The following is a 17,277-nucleotide window of genomic DNA, read 5'->3' as shown; positions in this document are numbered from 1 at the left end:
AACGAACGTTGTAGCCCTGAAAAGGGCTTGTTTAAACTAATTTCAGATATCGAAATCTAAAATAGCGATTGCGAGCAGGTACCAGGTACTGTACTTTTGCTAAATTTACTTCTTGGCAGCCGTAGTCTTGGCTTTCGGCTTTTTAGCGGTAGCAGGAGCAGCTGCTTTTTTCACCGCCTTTTTGGGCTTAGCAGACGCCGCTGGCTTGGCCTTTGGTGCTTTCGCCGCCTTTGGCTTCGCTGCGATCGACTTGGCCTTCGCTGCTGTTGGCTTCGCCTTTACGGTTCCAGTTTTCTTGGCATCCTTGGCCTTTGCCTTTTCGGTTTTCTTCTTCTCTGCGGTCTTTTTGGTGGTAACAGCCTTCTTAGCCTTGGGCTTCTTCTCGTCAGCTCCGGCGGCAGCTTTCTTGGCGGTGGATCCGGTCTTCTTGACGGCTACCTTCTTGCTTTTCACCTTCTTCTCAGCAGACGCAGGCTTCGGCTTCGGATCCTTCTTGGCGGAGGCCGACAGTTTAAATGAGCCAGACGCCCCTTTTCCCTTGGTTTGGATCAGCTTTCCATTGACCACGGCGGATTTCAAGTATTTCTTGATGAATGGAGCCAGCTTCTGGGCATCGCATTTATAGGTGGCAGTGATGTATTTCTTAATTGCCAGAAGCGATGAGCCGCCACGTTCCTTCAAATTCTTGATGGATGCGTCCACCATTTGTTGAGTTGGCGGATGCGATGGCGGGGCAGCAGCCCTTTTCACCTTTGGGGCAGCGGATCCAGATGCCTTCTTGGTGGCCACCTTCTTCTCAACTGACACTGACGGGGCAGCCACTGGGGAAGCGGACGTTGCAACTGCAGAATCAGACATTTTTCTTCACTAAAATACACTTTTTCGTATAGAAAATGGGCCGCGCGCTTATTACCAACCTCCTTCGTTCGGATGAGAATCGAGGAGGAGAGCACTTTAACTGTGCGCCTGGCATCAGGCATTTGCTCTGCTATTATTTGTTTGAAGTGCAAACATATTTTCTTATTTTTAGTGCTTAAGATTCTAAAACTTAACAATCTTTTTATTGTTTTACATTCTTAAATGATCTATTAAGCAGGTAATGTTTTCAAAATGTAAGTATCTTGTTTTTGCGACCTTTTATTGCCTTATCAACTTCAACATAGACATTCGTAACATGAGCAATTTTCTTAAAAACCCATTTTAAAATATGATATCTTAAAAATATTTTGTAACTTGCTAATGAAAAAATAAATTTGAACCTTTTACTTAAATAAGTACTACAATTATATTTACTTATCATTAGTTTAGGTATTTTATTACTTGTTCCAAGTTGTCCCTTGGCTACGTACGAAGTTGGCTATCAAGCTACATTCGGCAATGGTTTTCTGACTGTTAAAAATATAAATCTTTTAAAATATTGTATTTATTCGATGTTTTCTTAGATATATCATGTCTTTGCTCAAGACAGTACAGCATTGGATGCATGTTTATAAGCAGTTTTTACAAAATTTGCTAATATGTGTTTCATGTATGAATCCCATTGAGGCCGCACTCAAGTTAACATTAAAGAAAAAAATCTAAAAAATATACTTAATAATATTTTTCTTGTTTTTTATAAAGCATTATGCATTCATTAACGCATATGATTTATTTTCAGATAGCGTTTAAAAGTTTTTCGATTTTTTGTTGATGCTTGAATGTCTAATGTTGATCGTGGTTGTCCCACATAACCCTCCCTTTCTAAAAACATGCCGACATTTATAACGAAAATTTTTGAAAAACGTGATAATACCAAAAGTACAATCAAATTGAATCTAATCTATTAAATAAATCTAATATTACAAAAAACGATATATAAATTCAGGAATATATATACCTATAAGCAGTTTTTTTTGTGTCCCATATAAAAATATCGTGGAGGTTGCACTTAACATTAAAAAGAAAATATAAAAAATGTATTTTTAAATCTGTTTATGTTTTATTAAGCAAATAGATTCACAAGCCTAGCTAATTTTTGTTCATCTCGCATGTAATATTTTTTAGTTTTTTTCTGATGCTTGAAAGTCTTGACCATCCCTGCCGCATAGCAGCTCCATCGCATTAAAAACCCCACCCAATCCAATATTTATTGATTTTATCAATTCTAATTTCTATCAAATCACAAAAAGTTACATACAATTATTAACTCCACTTACGAAGGAACGAGTCGAAAAGTTTTTTTTTTATTTTAACGTTGAAGCCTGCAGATAAAAATTTGTATCTCATTGACTGTAATTTGTGGTCCTGAAAAGGACCGATTTGTACAAAGTATGTTAGCGCATTGGCAGCACGCACACTTAAGCACGCTCGCCGCGAATGCGACGGGCCAACTGGATGTCTTTGGGCATGATGGTGACACGCTTGGCATGAATGGCGCACAAGTTGGTATCTTCAAAGAGGCCAACCAGATAGGCCTCGCTAGCTTCCTGCAGAGCCATCACTGCCGAGCTCTGGAATCGCAGGTCAGTCTTGAAGTCCTGAGCGATTTCACGCACCAGACGCTGGAAAGGCAGCTTGCGGATCAGGAGCTCGGTACTCTTCTGGTATCGACGGATCTCACGCAGGGCAACAGTTCCAGGGCGATACCGATGGGGCTTCTTCACGCCTCCGGTGGCTGGTGCGCTCTTGCGAGCGGCCTTAGTAGCCAGTTGTTTGCGTGGCGCCTTGCCACCAGTCGATTTCCGAGCGGTTTGCTTGGTACGGGCCATTTTCGAGTTCACGTTCACTTCACGTTTCAAAACACAATAAACGATAGCTGCATTTGCTACCTACTTATATAGCAAAACGAGGAGGGTTGAAAAGAGAGGGAAGCAGAGGCCATCTCACTTGTCGAGCAGAGAGCGGTGAGCGAAGAGCGGGACGCACATATCGTTCGGACTCGCTCGTGTTTCTGGGGTTTTAGGTATAAATAAGAGTGCGTCGAAAATCAGGAATTAGTTCTTCAGTGACTTTCGTTTCGTGCAGTGTGTTAACAGTAGAAAATAGTGAAATATGACTGGTCGCGGTAAAGGAGGCAAAGGCTTGGGAAAAGGAGGCGCCAAGCGTCATCGCAAAGTGCTGCGAGATAACATCCAGGGTATCACTAAGCCAGCAATCCGCCGTTTGGCTCGTCGCGGCGGTGTGAAGCGCATCTCGGGACTCATTTACGAGGAAACACGTGGCGTTCTGAAGGTGTTCTTGGAGAACGTTATCCGCGATGCCGTCACCTACACCGAACACGCCAAGAGGAAGACTGTCACAGCCATGGATGTTGTGTACGCTCTGAAGAGGCAAGGCCGCACCCTGTACGGCTTCGGCGGTTAAAAAACTAGTACAGCTTGTACTTCATTCAGCAATCGGTCCTTTTCAGGACCACCATTCAAATTTTCGAAGGAGACAAATTTTCAAATAATTTTTTGATTTATTGGCATACTGACCGGGAACTCGAAAGTTGATACTGCATATACATATTGCATTGAACCAAAATTAAATTTCAAATGGGTATGGGTTCAGGTATGTATTTTGTAGAGGCTGTACCGCTTGCAGATACAGCATTAACGGAAATGCGTCTTTTTGGCGACGAACTTCTTAGAACATTCCAGATCTTATTTCTGACCAAGTGCTATTCAACGACATTTCTTGTTTTAATGATATAATATACGTATTGAAAAATCTTCACTTCTTTGGTAAAAACTTGGTCGTCCTGAAAAGGACGGTTGGGTTTTATTTTTTATGTACAAGTATGTAGTAGGCTCCGCATTTAAAACGTTTAAGCCTTCTTCTCGGTCTTCTTGGGCAACAGAACAGCCTGGATGTTGGGCAACACTCCACCCTGGGCAATGGTGACGCCGGAGAGTAGTTTGTTCAACTCCTCGTCGTTGCGGATGGCCAGCTGCAGATGACGAGGAATAATCCTAGTCTTCTTGTTGTCACGAGCAGCATTGCCAGCCAATTCGAGAACCTCAGCGGCCAGATATTCCATCACAGCAGCCAGGTAAACTGGAGCGCCGGCCCCAACTCGCTCGGCATAGTTGCCCTTGCGGAGCAAACGGTGAATACGGCCCACTGGGAACTGAAGACCGGCACGGTTAGAGCGGGACTTTGCCTTTCCCTTCACTTTGCCACCTTTTCCACGACCAGACATTTATCTTTACGAGTATTTCACTTAGTTCACTTTACACACTGAAAACGAATGCTCGACGAGCCCCGGGTAGCCACATATTTATACTTTTGCGTCTGCCTGCGCGTTCATTTAGGGGTGGGTGCCTTAGACCTGAAAACATTGCTCGAAAAAAAGTATAAAGCTGAACGCGCTTGGGCACCATTATGATCAGTGAGTTGTGTTTGTGAAATCATAAGTGAAGTGAATAATGCCGCCGAAAACTAGTGGAAAGGCAGCCAAGAAGGCTGGCAAAGCCCAGAAGAACATCACCAAGACCGATAAGAAGAAGAAGCGCAAGAGGAAGGAGAGCTACGCCATCTACATTTACAAGGTCCTGAAGCAGGTCCACCCTGACACCGGCATTTCGTCGAAGGCAATGAGCATCATGAACAGCTTTGTGAATGATATCTTCGAGCGCATTGCTGCCGAGGCGTCTCGTCTGGCTCACTACAACAAGCGCTCGACCATAACCAGTCGGGAGATCCAAACGGCTGTTCGCCTGCTCCTGCCCGGAGAGTTGGCCAAGCACGCCGTCAGTGAGGGAACCAAGGCTGTCACCAAGTACACCAGCTCCAAGTAATTTTCTCTTGCTGCGTATGGGCAGAAAGATCCAAAACGGCCCTTTTCAGGGCCACAACACATTTTACCAAAGAAACTACATTTTCAATATACCATTTGCCAATCAAATTCGTGATATAAGTTCAATTTGTGTTTTTTTTTCTGAAGAACTTATTCTGGAGTTTTATAGTATAGTTATTAAATCATGAACATCGATTGATAACGAGTTTCTGCAAAAAGTGGCGAGGAACATTCTTTGACTTGCATTTTAAGATACTCTGGTACAGCTGCTGAAATCAATGCGGCCACACTTCTTTAAAAAAAAAAATGCTAACGGCCTAACAAAATAATTGGATAAGTAAAATGTACAAAGTTTTAAATTGAAAGTATCTTTCTCTTGTTAACGAACGTTGTAGCCCTGAAAAGGGCTTGTTTAAACTAATTTCAGATATCGAAATCTAAAATAGCGATTGCGAGCAGGTACCAGGTACTGTACTTTTGCTAAATTTACTTCTTGGCAGCCGTAGTCTTGGCTTTCGGCTTTTTAGCGGTAGCAGGAGCAGCTGCTTTTTTCACCGCCTTTTTGGGCTTAGCAGACGCCGCTGGCTTGGCCTTTGGTGCTTTCGCCGCCTTTGGCTTCGCTGCGATCGACTTGGCCTTCGCTGCTGTTGGCTTCGCCTTTACGGTTCCAGTTTTCTTGGCATCCTTGGCCTTTGCCTTTTCGGTTTTCTTCTTCTCTGCGGTCTTTTTGGTGGTAACAGCCTTCTTAGCCTTGGGCTTCTTCTCGTCAGCTCCGGCGGCAGCTTTCTTGGCGGTGGATCCGGTCTTCTTGACGGCTACCTTCTTGCTTTTCACCTTCTTCTCAGCAGACGCAGGCTTCGGCTTCGGATCCTTCTTGGCGGAGGCCGACAGTTTAAATGAGCCAGACGCCCCTTTTCCCTTGGTTTGGATCAGCTTTCCATTGACCACGGCGGATTTCAAGTATTTCTTGATGAATGGAGCCAGCTTCTGGGCATCGCATTTATAGGTGGCAGTGATGTATTTCTTAATTGCCAGAAGCGATGAGCCGCCACGTTCCTTCAAATTCTTGATGGATGCGTCCACCATTTGTTGAGTTGGCGGATGCGATGGCGGGGCAGCAGCCCTTTTCACCTTTGGGGCAGCGGATCCAGATGCCTTCTTGGTGGCCACCTTCTTCTCAACTGACACTGACGGGGCAGCCACTGGGGAAGCGGACGTTGCAACTGCAGAATCAGACATTTTTCTTCACTAAAATACACTTTTTCGTATAGAAAATGGGCCGCGCGCTTATTACCAACCTCCTTCGTTCGGATGAGAATCGAGGAGGAGAGCACTTTAACTGTGCGCCTGGCATCAGGCATTTGCTCTGCTATTATTTGTTTGAAGTGCAAACATATTTTCTTATTTTTAGTGCTTAAGATTCTAAAACTTAACAATCTTTTTATTGTTTTACATTCTTAAATGATCTATTAAGCAGGTAATGTTTTCAAAATGTAAGTATCTTGTTTTTGCGTCCTTTTATTGCCTTATCAACTTCAACATAGACATTCGTAACATGAGCAATTTTCTTAAAAACCCATTTTAAAATATGATATCTTAAAAATATTTTGTAACTTGCTAATGAAAAAATAAATTTGAACCTTTTACTTAAATAAGTACTACAATTATATTTACTTATCATTAGTTTAGGTATTTTATTACTTGTTCCAAGTTGTCCCTTGGCTACGTACGAAGTTGGCTATCAAGCTACATTCGGCAATGGTTTTCTGACTGTTAAAAATATAAATCTTTTAAAATATTGTATTTATTCGATGTTTTCTTAGATATATCATGTCTTTGCTCAAGACAGTACAGCATTGGATGCATGTTTATAAGCAGTTTTTACAAAATTTGCTAATATGTGTTTCATGTATGAATCCCATTGAGGCCGCACTCAAGTTAACATTAAAGAAAAAAATCTAAAAAATATACTTAATAATATTTTTCTTGTTTTTTATAAAGCATTATGCATTCATTAACGCATATGATTTATTTTCAGATAGCGTTTAAAAGTTTTTCGATTTTTTGTTGATGCTTGAATGTCTAATGTTGATCGTGGTTGTCCCACATAACCCTCCCTTTCTAAAAACATGCCGACATTTATAACGAAAATTTTTGAAAAACGTGATAATACCAAAAGTACAATCAAATTGAATCTAATCTATTAAATAAATCTAATATTACAAAAAAACGATATATAAATTCAGGAATATATATACCTATAAGCAGTTTTTTTTGTGTCCCATATAAAAATATCGTGGAGGTTGCACTTAACATTAAAAAGAAAATATAAAAAATGTATTTTTAAATCTGTTTATGTTTTATTAAGCAAATAGATTCACAAGCCTAGCTAATTTTTGTTCATCTCGCATGTAATATTTTTTAGTTTTTTTCTGATGCTTGAAAGTCTTGACCATCCCTGCCGCATAGCAGCTCCATCGCATTAAAAACCCCACCCAATCCAATATTTATTGATTTTATCAATTCTAATTTCTATCAAATCACAAAAAGTTACATACAATTATTAACTCCACTTACGAAGGAACGAGTCGAAAAGTTTTTTTTTTATTTTAACGTTGAAGCCTGCAGATAAAAATTTGTATCTCATTGACTGTAATTTGTGGTCCTGAAAAGGACCGATTTGTACAAAGTATGTTAGCGCATTGGCAGCACGCACACTTAAGCACGCTCGCCGCGAATGCGACGGGCCAACTGGATGTCTTTGGGCATGATGGTGACACGCTTGGCATGAATGGCGCACAAGTTGGTATCTTCAAAGAGGCCAACCAGATAGGCCTCGCTAGCTTCCTGCAGAGCCATCACTGCCGAGCTCTGGAATCGCAGGTCAGTCTTGAAGTCCTGAGCGATTTCACGCACCAGACGCTGGAAAGGCAGCTTGCGGATCAGGAGCTCGGTACTCTTCTGGTATCGACGGATCTCACGCAGGGCAACAGTTCCAGGGCGATACCGATGGGGCTTCTTCACGCCTCCGGTGGCTGGTGCGCTCTTGCGAGCGGCCTTAGTAGCCAGTTGTTTGCGTGGCGCCTTGCCACCAGTCGATTTCCGAGCGGTTTGCTTGGTACGGGCCATTTTCGAGTTCACGTTCACTTCACGTTTCAAAACACAATAAACGATAGCTGCATTTGCTACCTACTTATATAGCAAAACGAGGAGGGTTGAAAAGAGAGGGAAGCAGAGGCCATCTCACTTGTCGAGCAGAGAGCGGTGAGCGAAGAGCGGGACGCACATATCGTTCGGACTCGCTCGTGTTTCTGGGGTTTTAGGTATAAATAAGAGTGCGTCGAAAATCAGGAATTAGTTCTTCAGTGACTTTCGTTTCGTGCAGTGTGTTAACAGTAGAAAATAGTGAAATATGACTGGTCGCGGTAAAGGAGGCAAAGGCTTGGGAAAAGGAGGCGCCAAGCGTCATCGCAAAGTGCTGCGAGATAACATCCAGGGTATCACTAAGCCAGCAATCCGCCGTTTGGCTCGTCGCGGCGGTGTGAAGCGCATCTCGGGACTCATTTACGAGGAAACACGTGGCGTTCTGAAGGTGTTCTTGGAGAACGTTATCCGCGATGCCGTCACCTACACCGAACACGCCAAGAGGAAGACTGTCACAGCCATGGATGTTGTGTACGCTCTGAAGAGGCAAGGCCGCACCCTGTACGGCTTCGGCGGTTAAAAAACTAGTACAGCTTGTACTTCATTCAGCAATCGGTCCTTTTCAGGACCACCATTCAAATTTTCGAAGGAGACAAATTTTCAAATAATTTTTTGATTTATTGGCATACTGACCGGGAACTCGAAAGTTGATACTGCATATACATATTGCATTGAACCAAAATTAAATTTCAAATGGGTATGGGTTCAGGTATGTATTTTGTAGAGGCTGTACCGCTTGCAGATACAGCATTAACGGAAATGCGTCTTTTTGGCGACGAACTTCTTAGAACATTCCAGATCTTATTTCTGACCAAGTGCTATTCAACGACATTTCTTGTTTTAATGATATAATATACGTATTGGAAAATCTTCACTTCTTTGGTAAAAACTTGGTCGTCCTGAAAAGGACGGTTGGGTTTTATTTTTTATGTACAAGTATGTAGTAGGCTCCGCATTTAAAACGTTTAAGCCTTCTTCTCGGTCTTCTTGGGCAACAGAACAGCCTGGATGTTGGGCAACACTCCACCCTGGGCAATGGTGACGCCGGAGAGTAGTTTGTTCAACTCCTCGTCGTTGCGGATGGCCAGCTGCAGATGACGAGGAATAATCCTAGTCTTCTTGTTGTCACGAGCAGCATTGCCAGCCAATTCGAGAACCTCAGCGGCCAGATATTCCATCACAGCAGCCAGGTAAACTGGAGCGCCGGCCCCAACTCGCTCGGCATAGTTGCCCTTGCGGAGCAAACGGTGAATACGGCCCACTGGGAACTGAAGACCGGCACGGTTAGAGCGGGACTTTGCCTTTCCCTTCACTTTGCCACCTTTTCCACGACCAGACATTTTTCTTTACGAGTATTTCACTTAGTTCACTTTACACACTGAAAACGAATGCTCGACGAGCCCCGGGTAGCCACATATTTATACTTTTGCGTCTGCCTGCGCGTTCATTTAGGGGTGGGTGCCTTAGACCTGAAAACATTGCTCGAAAAAAAGTATAAAGCTGAACGCGCTTGGGCACCATTATGATCAGTGAGTTGTGTTTGTGAAATCATAAGTGAAGTGAATAATGCCGCCGAAAACTAGTGGAAAGGCAGCCAAGAAGGCTGGCAAAGCCCAGAAGAACATCACCAAGACCGATAAGAAGAAGAAGCGCAAGAGGAAGGAGAGCTACGCCATCTACATTTACAAGGTCCTGAAGCAGGTCCACCCTGACACCGGCATTTCGTCGAAGGCAATGAGCATCATGAACAGCTTTGTGAATGATATCTTCGAGCGCATTGCTGCCGAGGCGTCTCGTCTGGCTCACTACAACAAGCGCTCGACCATAACCAGTCGGGAGATCCAAACGGCTGTTCGCCTGCTCCTGCCCGGAGAGTTGGCCAAGCACGCCGTCAGTGAGGGAACCAAGGCTGTCACCAAGTACACCAGCTCCAAGTAATTTTCTCTTGCTGCGTATGGGCAGAAAGATCCAAAACGGCCCTTTTCAGGGCCACAACACATTTTACCAAAGAAACTACATTTTCAATATACCATTTGCCAATCAAATTCGTGATATAAGTTCAATTTGTGTTTTTTTTTCTGAAGAACTTATTCTGGAGCTTTATAGTATAGTTATTAAATCATGAACATCGATTGATAACGAGTTTCTGCAAAAAGTGGCGAGGAACATTCTTTGACTTGCATTTTAAGATACTCTGGTACAGCTGCTGAAATCAATGCGGCCACACTTCTTTAAAAAAAAAATGCTAACGGCCTAACAAAATAATTGGATAAGTAAAATGTACAAAGTTTTAAATTGAAAGTATCTTTCTCTTGTTAACGAACGTTGTAGCCCTGAAAAGGGCTTGTTTAAACTAATTTCAGATATCGAAATCTAAAATAGCGATTGCGAGCAGGTACCAGGTACTGTACTTTTGCTCAATTTACTTCTTGGCAGCCGTAGTCTTGGCTTTCGGCTTTTTAGCGGTAGCAGGAGCAGCTGCTTTTTTCACCGCCTTTTTGGGCTTAGCAGACGCCGCTGGCTTGGCCTTTGGTGCTTTCGCCGCCTTTGGCTTCGCTGCGATCGACTTGGCCTTCGCTGCTGTTGGCTTCGCCTTTACGGTTCCAGTTTTCTTGGCATCCTTGGCCTTTGCCTTTTCGGTTTTCTTCTTCTCTGCGGTCTTTTTGGTGGTAACAGCCTTCTTAGCCTTGGGCTTCTTCTCGTCAGCTCCGGCGGCAGCTTTCTTGGCGGTGGATCCGGTCTTCTTGACGGCTACCTTCTTGCTTTTCACCTTCTTCTCAGCAGACGCAGGCTTCGGCTTCGGATCCTTCTTGGCGGAGGCCGACAGTTTAAATGAGCCAGACGCCCCTTTTCCCTTGGTTTGGATCAGCTTTCCATTGACCACGGCGGATTTCAAGTATTTCTTGATGAATGGAGCCAGCTTCTGGGCATCGCATTTATAGGTGGCAGTGATGTATTTCTTAATTGCCAGAAGCGATGAGCCGCCACGTTCCTTCAAATTCTTGATGGATGCGTCCACCATTTGTTGAGTTGGCGGATGCGATGGCGGGGCAGCAGCCCTTTTCACCTTTGGGGCAGCGGATCCAGATGCCTTCTTGGTGGCCACCTTCTTCTCAACTGACACTGACGGGGCAGCCACTGGGGAAGCGGACGTTGCAACTGCAGAATCAGACATTTTTCTTCACTAAAATACACTTTTTCGTATAGAAAATGGGCCGCGCGCTTATTACCAACCTCCTTCGTTCGGATGAGAATCGAGGAGGAGAGCACTTTAACTGTGCGCCTGGCATCAGGCATTTGCTCTGCTATTATTTGTTTGAAGTGCAAACATATTTTCTTATTTTTAGTGCTTAAGATTCTAAAACTTAACAATCTTTTTATTGTTTTACATTCTTAAATGATCTATTAAGCAGGTAATGTTTTCAAAATGTAAGTATCTTGTTTTTGCGACCTTTTATTGCCTTATCAACTTCAACATAGACATTCGTAACATGAGCAATTTTCTTAAAAACCCATTTTAAAATATGATATCTTAAAAATATTTTGTAACTTGCTAATGAAAAAATAAATTTGAACCTTTTACTTAAATAAGTACTACAATTATATTTACTTATCATTAGTTTAGGTATTTTATTACTTGTTCCAAGTTGTCCCTTGGCTACGTACGAAGTTGGCTATCAAGCTACATTCGGCAATGGTTTTCTGACTGTTAAAAATATAAATCTTTTAAAATATTGTATTTATTCGATGTTTTCTTAGATATATCATGTCTTTGCTCAAGACAGTACAGCATTGGATGCATGTTTATAAGCAGTTTTTACAAAATTTGCTAATATGTGTTTCATGTATGAATCCCATTGAGGCCGCACTCAAGTTAACATTAAAGAAAAAAATCTAAAAAATATACTTAATAATATTTTTCTTGTTTTTTATAAAGCATTATGCATTCATTAACGCATATGATTTATTTTCAGATAGCGTTTAAAAGTTTTTCGATTTTTTGTTGATGCTTGAATGTCTAATGTTGATCGTGGTTGTCCCACATAACCCTCCCTTTCTAAAAACATGCCGACATTTATAACGAAAATTTTTGAAAAACGTGATAATACCAAAAGTACAATCAAATTGAATCTAATCTATTAAATAAATCTAATATTACAAAAAACGATATATAAATTCAGGAATATATATACCTATAAGCAGTTTTTTTTGTGTCCCATATAAAAATATCGTGGAGGTTGCACTTAACATTAAAAAGAAAATATAAAAAATGTATTTTTAAATCTGTTTATGTTTTATTAAGCAAATAGATTCACAAGCCTAGCTAATTTTTGTTCATCTCGCATGTAATATTTTTTAGTTTTTTTCTGATGCTTGAAAGTCTTGACCATCCCTGCCGCATAGCAGCTCCATCGCATTAAAAACCCCACCCAATCCAATATTTATTGATTTTATCAATTCTAATTTCTATCAAATCACAAAAAGTTACATACAATTATTAACTCCACTTACGAAGGAACGAGTCGAAAATTTTTTTTTTTTTTTTTATTTTAACGTTGAAGCCTGCAGATAAAAATTTGTATCTCATTGACTGTAATTTGTGGTCCTGAAAAGGACCGATTTGTACAAAGTATGTTAGCGCATTGGCAGCACGCACACTTAAGCACGCTCGCCGCGAATGCGACGGGCCAACTGGATGTCTTTGGGCATGATGGTGACACGCTTGGCATGAATGGCGCACAAGTTGGTATCTTCAAAGAGGCCAACCAGATAGGCCTCGCTAGCTTCCTGCAGAGCCATCACTGCCGAGCTCTGGAATCGCAGGTCAGTCTTGAAGTCCTGAGCGATTTCACGCACCAGACGCTGGAAAGGCAGCTTGCGGATCAGGAGCTCGGTACTCTTCTGGTATCGACGGATCTCACGCAGGGCAACAGTTCCAGGGCGATACCGATGGGGCTTCTTCACGCCTCCGGTGGCTGGTGCGCTCTTGCGAGCGGCCTTAGTAGCCAGTTGTTTGCGTGGCGCCTTGCCACCAGTCGATTTCCGAGCGGTTTGCTTGGTACGGGCCATTTTCGAGTTCACGTTCACTTCACGTTTCAAAACACAATAAACGATAGCTGCATTTGCTACCTACTTATATAGCAAAACGAGGAGGGTTGAAAAGAGAGGGAAGCAGAGGCCATCTCACTTGTCGAGCAGAGAGCGGTGAGCGAAGAGCGGGACGCACATATCGTTCGGACTCGCTCGTGTTTCTGGGGTTTTAGGTATAAATAAGAGTGCGTCGAAAATCAGGAATTAGTTCTTCAGTGACTTTCGTTTCGTGCAGTGTGTTAACAGTAGAAAATAGTGAAATATGACTGGTCGCGGTAAAGGAGGCAAAGGCTTGGGAAAAGGAGGCGCCAAGCGTCATCGCAAAGTGCTGCGAGATAACATCCAGGGTATCACTAAGCCAGCAATCCGCCGTTTGGCTCGTCGCGGCGGTGTGAAGCGCATCTCGGGACTCATTTACGAGGAAACACGTGGCGTTCTGAAGGTGTTCTTGGAGAACGTTATCCGCGATGCCGTCACCTACACCGAACACGCCAAGAGGAAGACTGTCACAGCCATGGATGTTGTGTACGCTCTGAAGAGGCAAGGCCGCACCCTGTACGGCTTCGGCGGTTAAAAAACTAGTACAGCTTGTACTTCATTCAGCAATCGGTCCTTTTCAGGACCACCATTCAAATTTTCGAAGGAGACAAATTTTCAAATAATTTTTTGATTTATTGGCATACTGACCGGGAACTCGAAAGTTGATACTGCATATACATATTGCATTGAACCAAAATTAAATTTCAAATGGGTATGGGTTCAGGTATGTATTTTGTAGAGGCTGTACCGCTTGCAGATACAGCATTAACGGAAATGCGTCTTTTTGGCGACGAACTTCTTAGAACATTCCAGATCTTATTTCTGACCAAGTGCTATTCAACGACATTTCTTGTTTTAATGATATAATATACGTATTGAAAAATCTTCACTTCTTTGGTAAAAACTTGGTCGTCCTGAAAAGGACGGTTGGGTTTTATTTTTTATGTACAAGTATGTAGTAGGCTCCGCATTTAAAACGTTTAAGCCTTCTTCTCGGTCTTCTTGGGCAACAGAACAGCCTGGATGTTGGGCAACACTCCACCCTGGGCAATGGTGACGCCGGAGAGTAGTTTGTTCAACTCCTCGTCGTTGCGGATGGCCAGCTGCAGATGACGAGGAATAATCCTAGTCTTCTTGTTGTCACGAGCAGCATTGCCAGCCAATTCGAGAACCTCAGCGGCCAGATATTCCATCACAGCAGCCAGGTAAACTGGAGCGCCGGCCCCAACTCGCTCGGCATAGTTGCCCTTGCGGAGCAAACGGTGAATACGGCCCACTGGGAACTGAAGACCGGCACGGTTAGAGCGGGACTTTGCCTTTCCCTTCACTTTGCCACCTTTTCCACGACCAGACATTTTTCTTTACGAGTATTTCACTTAGTTCACTTTACACACTGAAAACGAATGCTCGACGAGCCCCGGGTAGCCACATATTTATACTTTTGCGTCTGCCTGCGCGTTCATTTAGGGGTGGGTGCCTTAGACCTGAAAACATTGCTCGAAAAAAAGTATAAAGCTGAACGCGCTTGGGCACCATTATGATCAGTGAGTTGTGTTTGTGAAATCATAAGTGAAGTGAATAATGCCGCCGAAAACTAGTGGAAAGGCAGCCAAGAAGGCTGGCAAAGCCCAGAAGAACATCACCAAGACCGATAAGAAGAAGAAGCGCAAGAGGAAGGAGAGCTACGCCATCTACATTTACAAGGTCCTGAAGCAGGTCCACCCTGACACCGGCATTTCGTCGAAGGCAATGAGCATCATGAACAGCTTTGTGAATGATATCTTCGAGCGCATTGCTGCCGAGGCGTCTCGTCTGGCTCACTACAACAAGCGCTCGACCATAAACCAGTCGGGAGATCCAAACGGCTGTTCGCCTGCTCCTGCCCGGAGAGTTGGCCAAGCACGCCGTCAGTGAGGGAACCAAGGCTGTCACCAAGTACACCAGCCTCAAGTAATTTTCTCTTGCTGCGTATGGGCAGAAAGATCCAAAACGGCCCTTTTCAGGGCCACAACACATTTACCAAAGAAACTACATTTTCAATATACCATTTGCCAATCAAATTCGTGATATAAGTTCAATTTGTGTTTTTTTTTTCTGAAGAACTTATTCTGGAGTTTTATAGTATAGTTATTAAATCATGAACATCGATTGATAACGAGTTTCTGCAAAAGTGGCGAGGAACATTCTTTGACTTGCATTTTAAGATACTCTGGTACAGCTGCTGAAATCAATGCGGCCACACTTCTTTAAAAAAAAAATGCTAACGGCCTAACAAAATAATTGGATAAGTAAAATGTACAAAGTTTTAAATTGAAAGTATCTTTCTCTTGTTAACGAACGTTGTAGCCCTGAAAAGGGCTTGTTTAAACTAATTTCAGATATCGAAATCTAAAATAGCGATTGCGAGCAGGTACCAGGTACTGTACTTTTGCTAAATTTACTTCTTGGCAGCCGTAGTCTTGGCTTTCGGCTTTTTAGCGGTAGCAGGAGCAGCTGCTTTTTTCACCGCCTTTTTGGGCTTAGCAGACGCCGCTGGCTTGGCCTTTGGTGCTTTCGCCGCCTTTGCTTCGTTGCTGCTGTTGGCTTCGCCTTTACGGTTCCAGTTTTCTTGGCATCCTTGGCCTTTGCCTTTTCGGTTTTCTTCTTCTCTGCGGTCTTTTTGGTGGTAACAGCCTTCTTAGCCTTGGGCTTCTTCTCGTCAGCTCCGGCGGCAGCTTTCTTGGCGGTGGATCCGGTCTTCTTGACGGCTACCTTCTTGCTTTTCACCTTCTTCTCAGCAGACGCAGGCTTCGGCTTCGGATCCTTCTTGGCGGAGGCCGACAGTTTAAATGAGCCAGACGCCCCTTTTCCCTTGGTTTGGATCAGCTTTCCATTGACCACGGCGGATTTCAAGTATTTCTTGATGAATGGAGCCAGCTTCTGGGCATCGCATTTATAGGTGGCAGTGATGTATTTCTTAATTGCCAGAAGCGATGAGCCGCCACGTTCCTTCAAATTCTTGATGGATGCGTCCACCATTTGTTGAGTTGGCGGATGCGATGGCGGGGCAGCAGCCCTTTTCACCTTTGGGGCAGCGGATCCAGATGCCTTCTTGGTGGCCACCTTCTTCTCAACTGACACTGACGGGGCAGCCACTGGGGAAGCGGACGTTGCAACTGCAGAATCAGACATTTTTCTTCACTAAAATACACTTTTTCGTATAGAAAATGGGCCGCGCGCTTATTACCAACCTCCTTCGTTCGGATGAGAATCGAGGAGGAGAGCACTTTAACTGTGCGCCTGGCATCAGGCATTTGCTCTGCTATTATTTGTTTGAAGTGCAAACATATTTTCTTATTTTTAGTGCTTAAGATTCTAAAACTTAACAATCTTTTTATTGTTTTACATTCTTAAATGATCTATTAAGCAGGTAATGTTTTCAAAATGTAAGTATCTTGTTTTTGCGACCTTTTATTGCCTTATCAACTTCAACATAGACATTCGTAACATGAGCAATTTTCTTAAAAACCCATTTTAAAATATGATATCTTAAAAATATTTTGTAACTTGCTAATGAAAAAATAAATTTGAACCTTTTACTTAAATAAGTACTACAATTATATTTACTTATCATTAGTTTAGGTATTTTATTACTTGTTCCAAGTTGTCCCTTGGCTACGTACGAAGTTGGCTATCAAGCTACATTCGGCAATGGTTTTCTGACTGTTAAAAATATAAATCTTTTAAAATATTGTATTTATTCGATGTTTTCTTAGATATATCATGTCTTTGCTCAAGACAGTACAGCATTGGATGCATGTTTATAAGCAGTTTTTACAAAATTTGCTAATATGTGTTTCATGTATGAATCCCATTGAGGCCGCACTCAAGTTAACATTAAAGAAAAAAATCTAAAAAATATACTTAATAATATTTTTCTTGTTTTTTATAAAGCATTATGCATTCATTAACGCATATGATTTATTTTCAGATAGCGTTTAAAAGTTTTTCGATTTTTTGTTGATGCTTGAATGTCTAATGTTGATCGTGGTTGTCCCACATAACCCTCCCTTTCTAAAAACATGCCGACATTTATAACGAAAATTTTTGAAAAACGTGATAATACCAAAAGTACAATCAAATTGAATCTAATCTATTAAATAAATCTAATATTACAAAAAACGATATATAAATTCAGGAATATA

General features: G+C 42.5%; 12 protein-coding genes and 1 pseudogene across 14 annotated transcripts; 6 read left to right on the top strand and 7 right to left on the bottom strand.

The window, feature by feature from the left end:
• Positions 1-16: 16 nt before the first annotated feature.
• LOC119547941 (histone H1-like) lies at positions 17-878 on the bottom strand. The gene has a single exon (XM_037854988.1). It carries the CDS (start codon positions 856-858, stop codon positions 106-108), a length of 753 nt encoding a protein of 250 aa, XP_037710916.1. The 5' UTR covers positions 859-878; the 3' UTR covers positions 17-105.
• Positions 879-2,989: 2,111 nt separating this feature from the next.
• Positions 2,990-3,394, top strand: LOC119547947 (histone H4). The gene has a single exon (XM_037854997.1). It carries the CDS (start codon positions 3,031-3,033, stop codon positions 3,340-3,342), a length of 312 nt encoding a protein of 103 aa, XP_037710925.1. The 5' UTR covers positions 2,990-3,030; the 3' UTR covers positions 3,343-3,394.
• A 318-nt stretch (positions 3,395-3,712) lies between these two features.
• On the bottom strand, positions 3,713-4,187 carry LOC119547943 (histone H2A). Its single transcript, XM_037854991.1, has one exon. It carries the CDS (start codon positions 4,160-4,162, stop codon positions 3,788-3,790), a length of 375 nt encoding a protein of 124 aa, XP_037710919.1. The 5' UTR covers positions 4,163-4,187; the 3' UTR covers positions 3,713-3,787.
• Positions 4,172-4,879, top strand: LOC119547945 (histone H2B). Of its 2 annotated transcripts, XM_037854995.1 has the most exons (2): positions 4,172-4,351; positions 4,406-4,879. In XM_037854995.1, the coding sequence occupies exon 2, from the start codon at positions 4,557-4,559 to the stop codon at positions 4,758-4,760; it is 204 nt and encodes a 67-aa protein (XP_037710923.1). In that variant the 5' UTR covers positions 4,172-4,351; positions 4,406-4,556; the 3' UTR covers positions 4,761-4,879. The 2 variants fall into 2 exon arrangements, with proteins under 2 accessions (XP_037710923.1, XP_037710922.1); XM_037854994.1 differs by having other exon boundaries at positions 4,174-4,867.
• A 277-nt stretch (positions 4,880-5,156) lies between these two features.
• Positions 5,157-6,018, bottom strand: LOC119547940 (histone H1-like). Its single transcript, XM_037854987.1, has one exon. The coding sequence runs from the start codon at positions 5,996-5,998 to the stop codon at positions 5,246-5,248; it is 753 nt and encodes a 250-aa protein (XP_037710915.1). The 5' UTR covers positions 5,999-6,018; the 3' UTR covers positions 5,157-5,245.
• Positions 6,019-8,130: 2,112 nt separating this feature from the next.
• Positions 8,131-8,535, top strand: LOC119548249 (histone H4). The gene has a single exon (XM_037855391.1). It carries the CDS (start codon positions 8,172-8,174, stop codon positions 8,481-8,483), a length of 312 nt encoding a protein of 103 aa, XP_037711319.1. The 5' UTR covers positions 8,131-8,171; the 3' UTR covers positions 8,484-8,535.
• Positions 8,536-8,853: 318 nt separating this feature from the next.
• LOC119548246 (histone H2A) lies at positions 8,854-9,358 on the bottom strand. Its single transcript, XM_037855386.1, has one exon. The coding sequence runs from the start codon at positions 9,301-9,303 to the stop codon at positions 8,929-8,931; it is 375 nt and encodes a 124-aa protein (XP_037711314.1). The 5' UTR covers positions 9,304-9,358; the 3' UTR covers positions 8,854-8,928.
• Positions 9,354-9,957, top strand: LOC119548248 (histone H2B). Of its 2 annotated transcripts, XM_037855390.1 has the most exons (2): positions 9,354-9,492; positions 9,547-9,957. In XM_037855390.1, exon 2 carries the CDS (start codon positions 9,698-9,700, stop codon positions 9,899-9,901), a length of 204 nt encoding a protein of 67 aa, XP_037711318.1. In that variant the 5' UTR covers positions 9,354-9,492; positions 9,547-9,697; the 3' UTR covers positions 9,902-9,957. The 2 variants fall into 2 exon arrangements, with proteins under 2 accessions (XP_037711318.1, XP_037711317.1); XM_037855389.1 differs by having other exon boundaries at positions 9,387-9,957.
• A 60-nt stretch (positions 9,958-10,017) lies between these two features.
• On the bottom strand, positions 10,018-11,158 carry LOC119548245 (histone H1-like). The gene is made up of 2 exons (XM_037855385.1): positions 10,274-11,158; positions 10,018-10,216 (listed from the first exon to the last, which is right to left on the bottom strand). Exon 1 carries the CDS (start codon positions 11,136-11,138, stop codon positions 10,386-10,388), a length of 753 nt encoding a protein of 250 aa, XP_037711313.1. The 5' UTR covers positions 11,139-11,158; the 3' UTR covers positions 10,018-10,216; positions 10,274-10,385.
• A 2,117-nt stretch (positions 11,159-13,275) lies between these two features.
• On the top strand, positions 13,276-13,680 carry LOC119548250 (histone H4). The gene has a single exon (XM_037855393.1). The coding sequence runs from the start codon at positions 13,317-13,319 to the stop codon at positions 13,626-13,628; it is 312 nt and encodes a 103-aa protein (XP_037711321.1). The 5' UTR covers positions 13,276-13,316; the 3' UTR covers positions 13,629-13,680.
• A 318-nt stretch (positions 13,681-13,998) lies between these two features.
• On the bottom strand, positions 13,999-14,503 carry LOC119548247 (histone H2A). Its single transcript, XM_037855388.1, has one exon. The coding sequence runs from the start codon at positions 14,446-14,448 to the stop codon at positions 14,074-14,076; it is 375 nt and encodes a 124-aa protein (XP_037711316.1). The 5' UTR covers positions 14,449-14,503; the 3' UTR covers positions 13,999-14,073.
• A 28-nt stretch (positions 14,504-14,531) lies between these two features.
• On the top strand, positions 14,532-15,047 carry LOC119546073 (annotated as a pseudogene).
• A 548-nt stretch (positions 15,048-15,595) lies between these two features.
• On the bottom strand, positions 15,596-16,264 carry LOC119546069 (histone H1-like). Its single transcript, XM_037852140.1, has one exon. The coding sequence runs from the start codon at positions 16,262-16,264 to the stop codon at positions 15,596-15,598; it is 669 nt and encodes a 222-aa protein (XP_037708068.1).
• Between the last annotated feature and the right edge of the window lie 1,013 nt (positions 16,265-17,277).

Source organism: Drosophila subpulchrella, chromosome 2L (assembly GCF_014743375.2).
Source record: "Drosophila subpulchrella strain 33 F10 #4 breed RU33 chromosome 2L, RU_Dsub_v1.1 Primary Assembly, whole genome shotgun sequence".
Lineage (NCBI taxonomy): Eukaryota > Metazoa > Arthropoda > Insecta > Diptera > Drosophilidae > Drosophila > Drosophila subpulchrella.
Note: the sequence above shows the minus strand (reverse complement) of the source record. Positions and strands in the feature narration are given on the sequence as shown.

What these genes read in the sequence shown, in the direction of transcription:
- LOC119547941 (XM_037854988.1), bottom strand. Translation starts at nt 858, where the DNA reads ATGTCTGATTCTGCAGTTGCAACGTCCGCTTCCCCAGTGGCTGCCCCG.
- LOC119547947 (XM_037854997.1), top strand. Translation starts at nt 3,031, where the DNA reads ATGACTGGTCGCGGTAAAGGAGGCAAAGGCTTGGGAAAAGGAGGCGCC.
- LOC119547943 (XM_037854991.1), bottom strand. Translation starts at nt 4,162, where the DNA reads ATGTCTGGTCGTGGAAAAGGTGGCAAAGTGAAGGGAAAGGCAAAGTCC.
- LOC119547945 (XM_037854994.1), top strand. Translation starts at nt 4,389, where the DNA reads ATGCCGCCGAAAACTAGTGGAAAGGCAGCCAAGAAGGCTGGCAAAGCC.
- LOC119547940 (XM_037854987.1), bottom strand. Translation starts at nt 5,998, where the DNA reads ATGTCTGATTCTGCAGTTGCAACGTCCGCTTCCCCAGTGGCTGCCCCG.
- LOC119548249 (XM_037855391.1), top strand. Translation starts at nt 8,172, where the DNA reads ATGACTGGTCGCGGTAAAGGAGGCAAAGGCTTGGGAAAAGGAGGCGCC.
- LOC119548246 (XM_037855386.1), bottom strand. Translation starts at nt 9,303, where the DNA reads ATGTCTGGTCGTGGAAAAGGTGGCAAAGTGAAGGGAAAGGCAAAGTCC.
- LOC119548248 (XM_037855389.1), top strand. Translation starts at nt 9,530, where the DNA reads ATGCCGCCGAAAACTAGTGGAAAGGCAGCCAAGAAGGCTGGCAAAGCC.
- LOC119548245 (XM_037855385.1), bottom strand. Translation starts at nt 11,138, where the DNA reads ATGTCTGATTCTGCAGTTGCAACGTCCGCTTCCCCAGTGGCTGCCCCG.
- LOC119548250 (XM_037855393.1), top strand. Translation starts at nt 13,317, where the DNA reads ATGACTGGTCGCGGTAAAGGAGGCAAAGGCTTGGGAAAAGGAGGCGCC.
- LOC119548247 (XM_037855388.1), bottom strand. Translation starts at nt 14,448, where the DNA reads ATGTCTGGTCGTGGAAAAGGTGGCAAAGTGAAGGGAAAGGCAAAGTCC.
- LOC119546069 (XM_037852140.1), bottom strand. Translation starts at nt 16,264, where the DNA reads ATGTCTGATTCTGCAGTTGCAACGTCCGCTTCCCCAGTGGCTGCCCCG.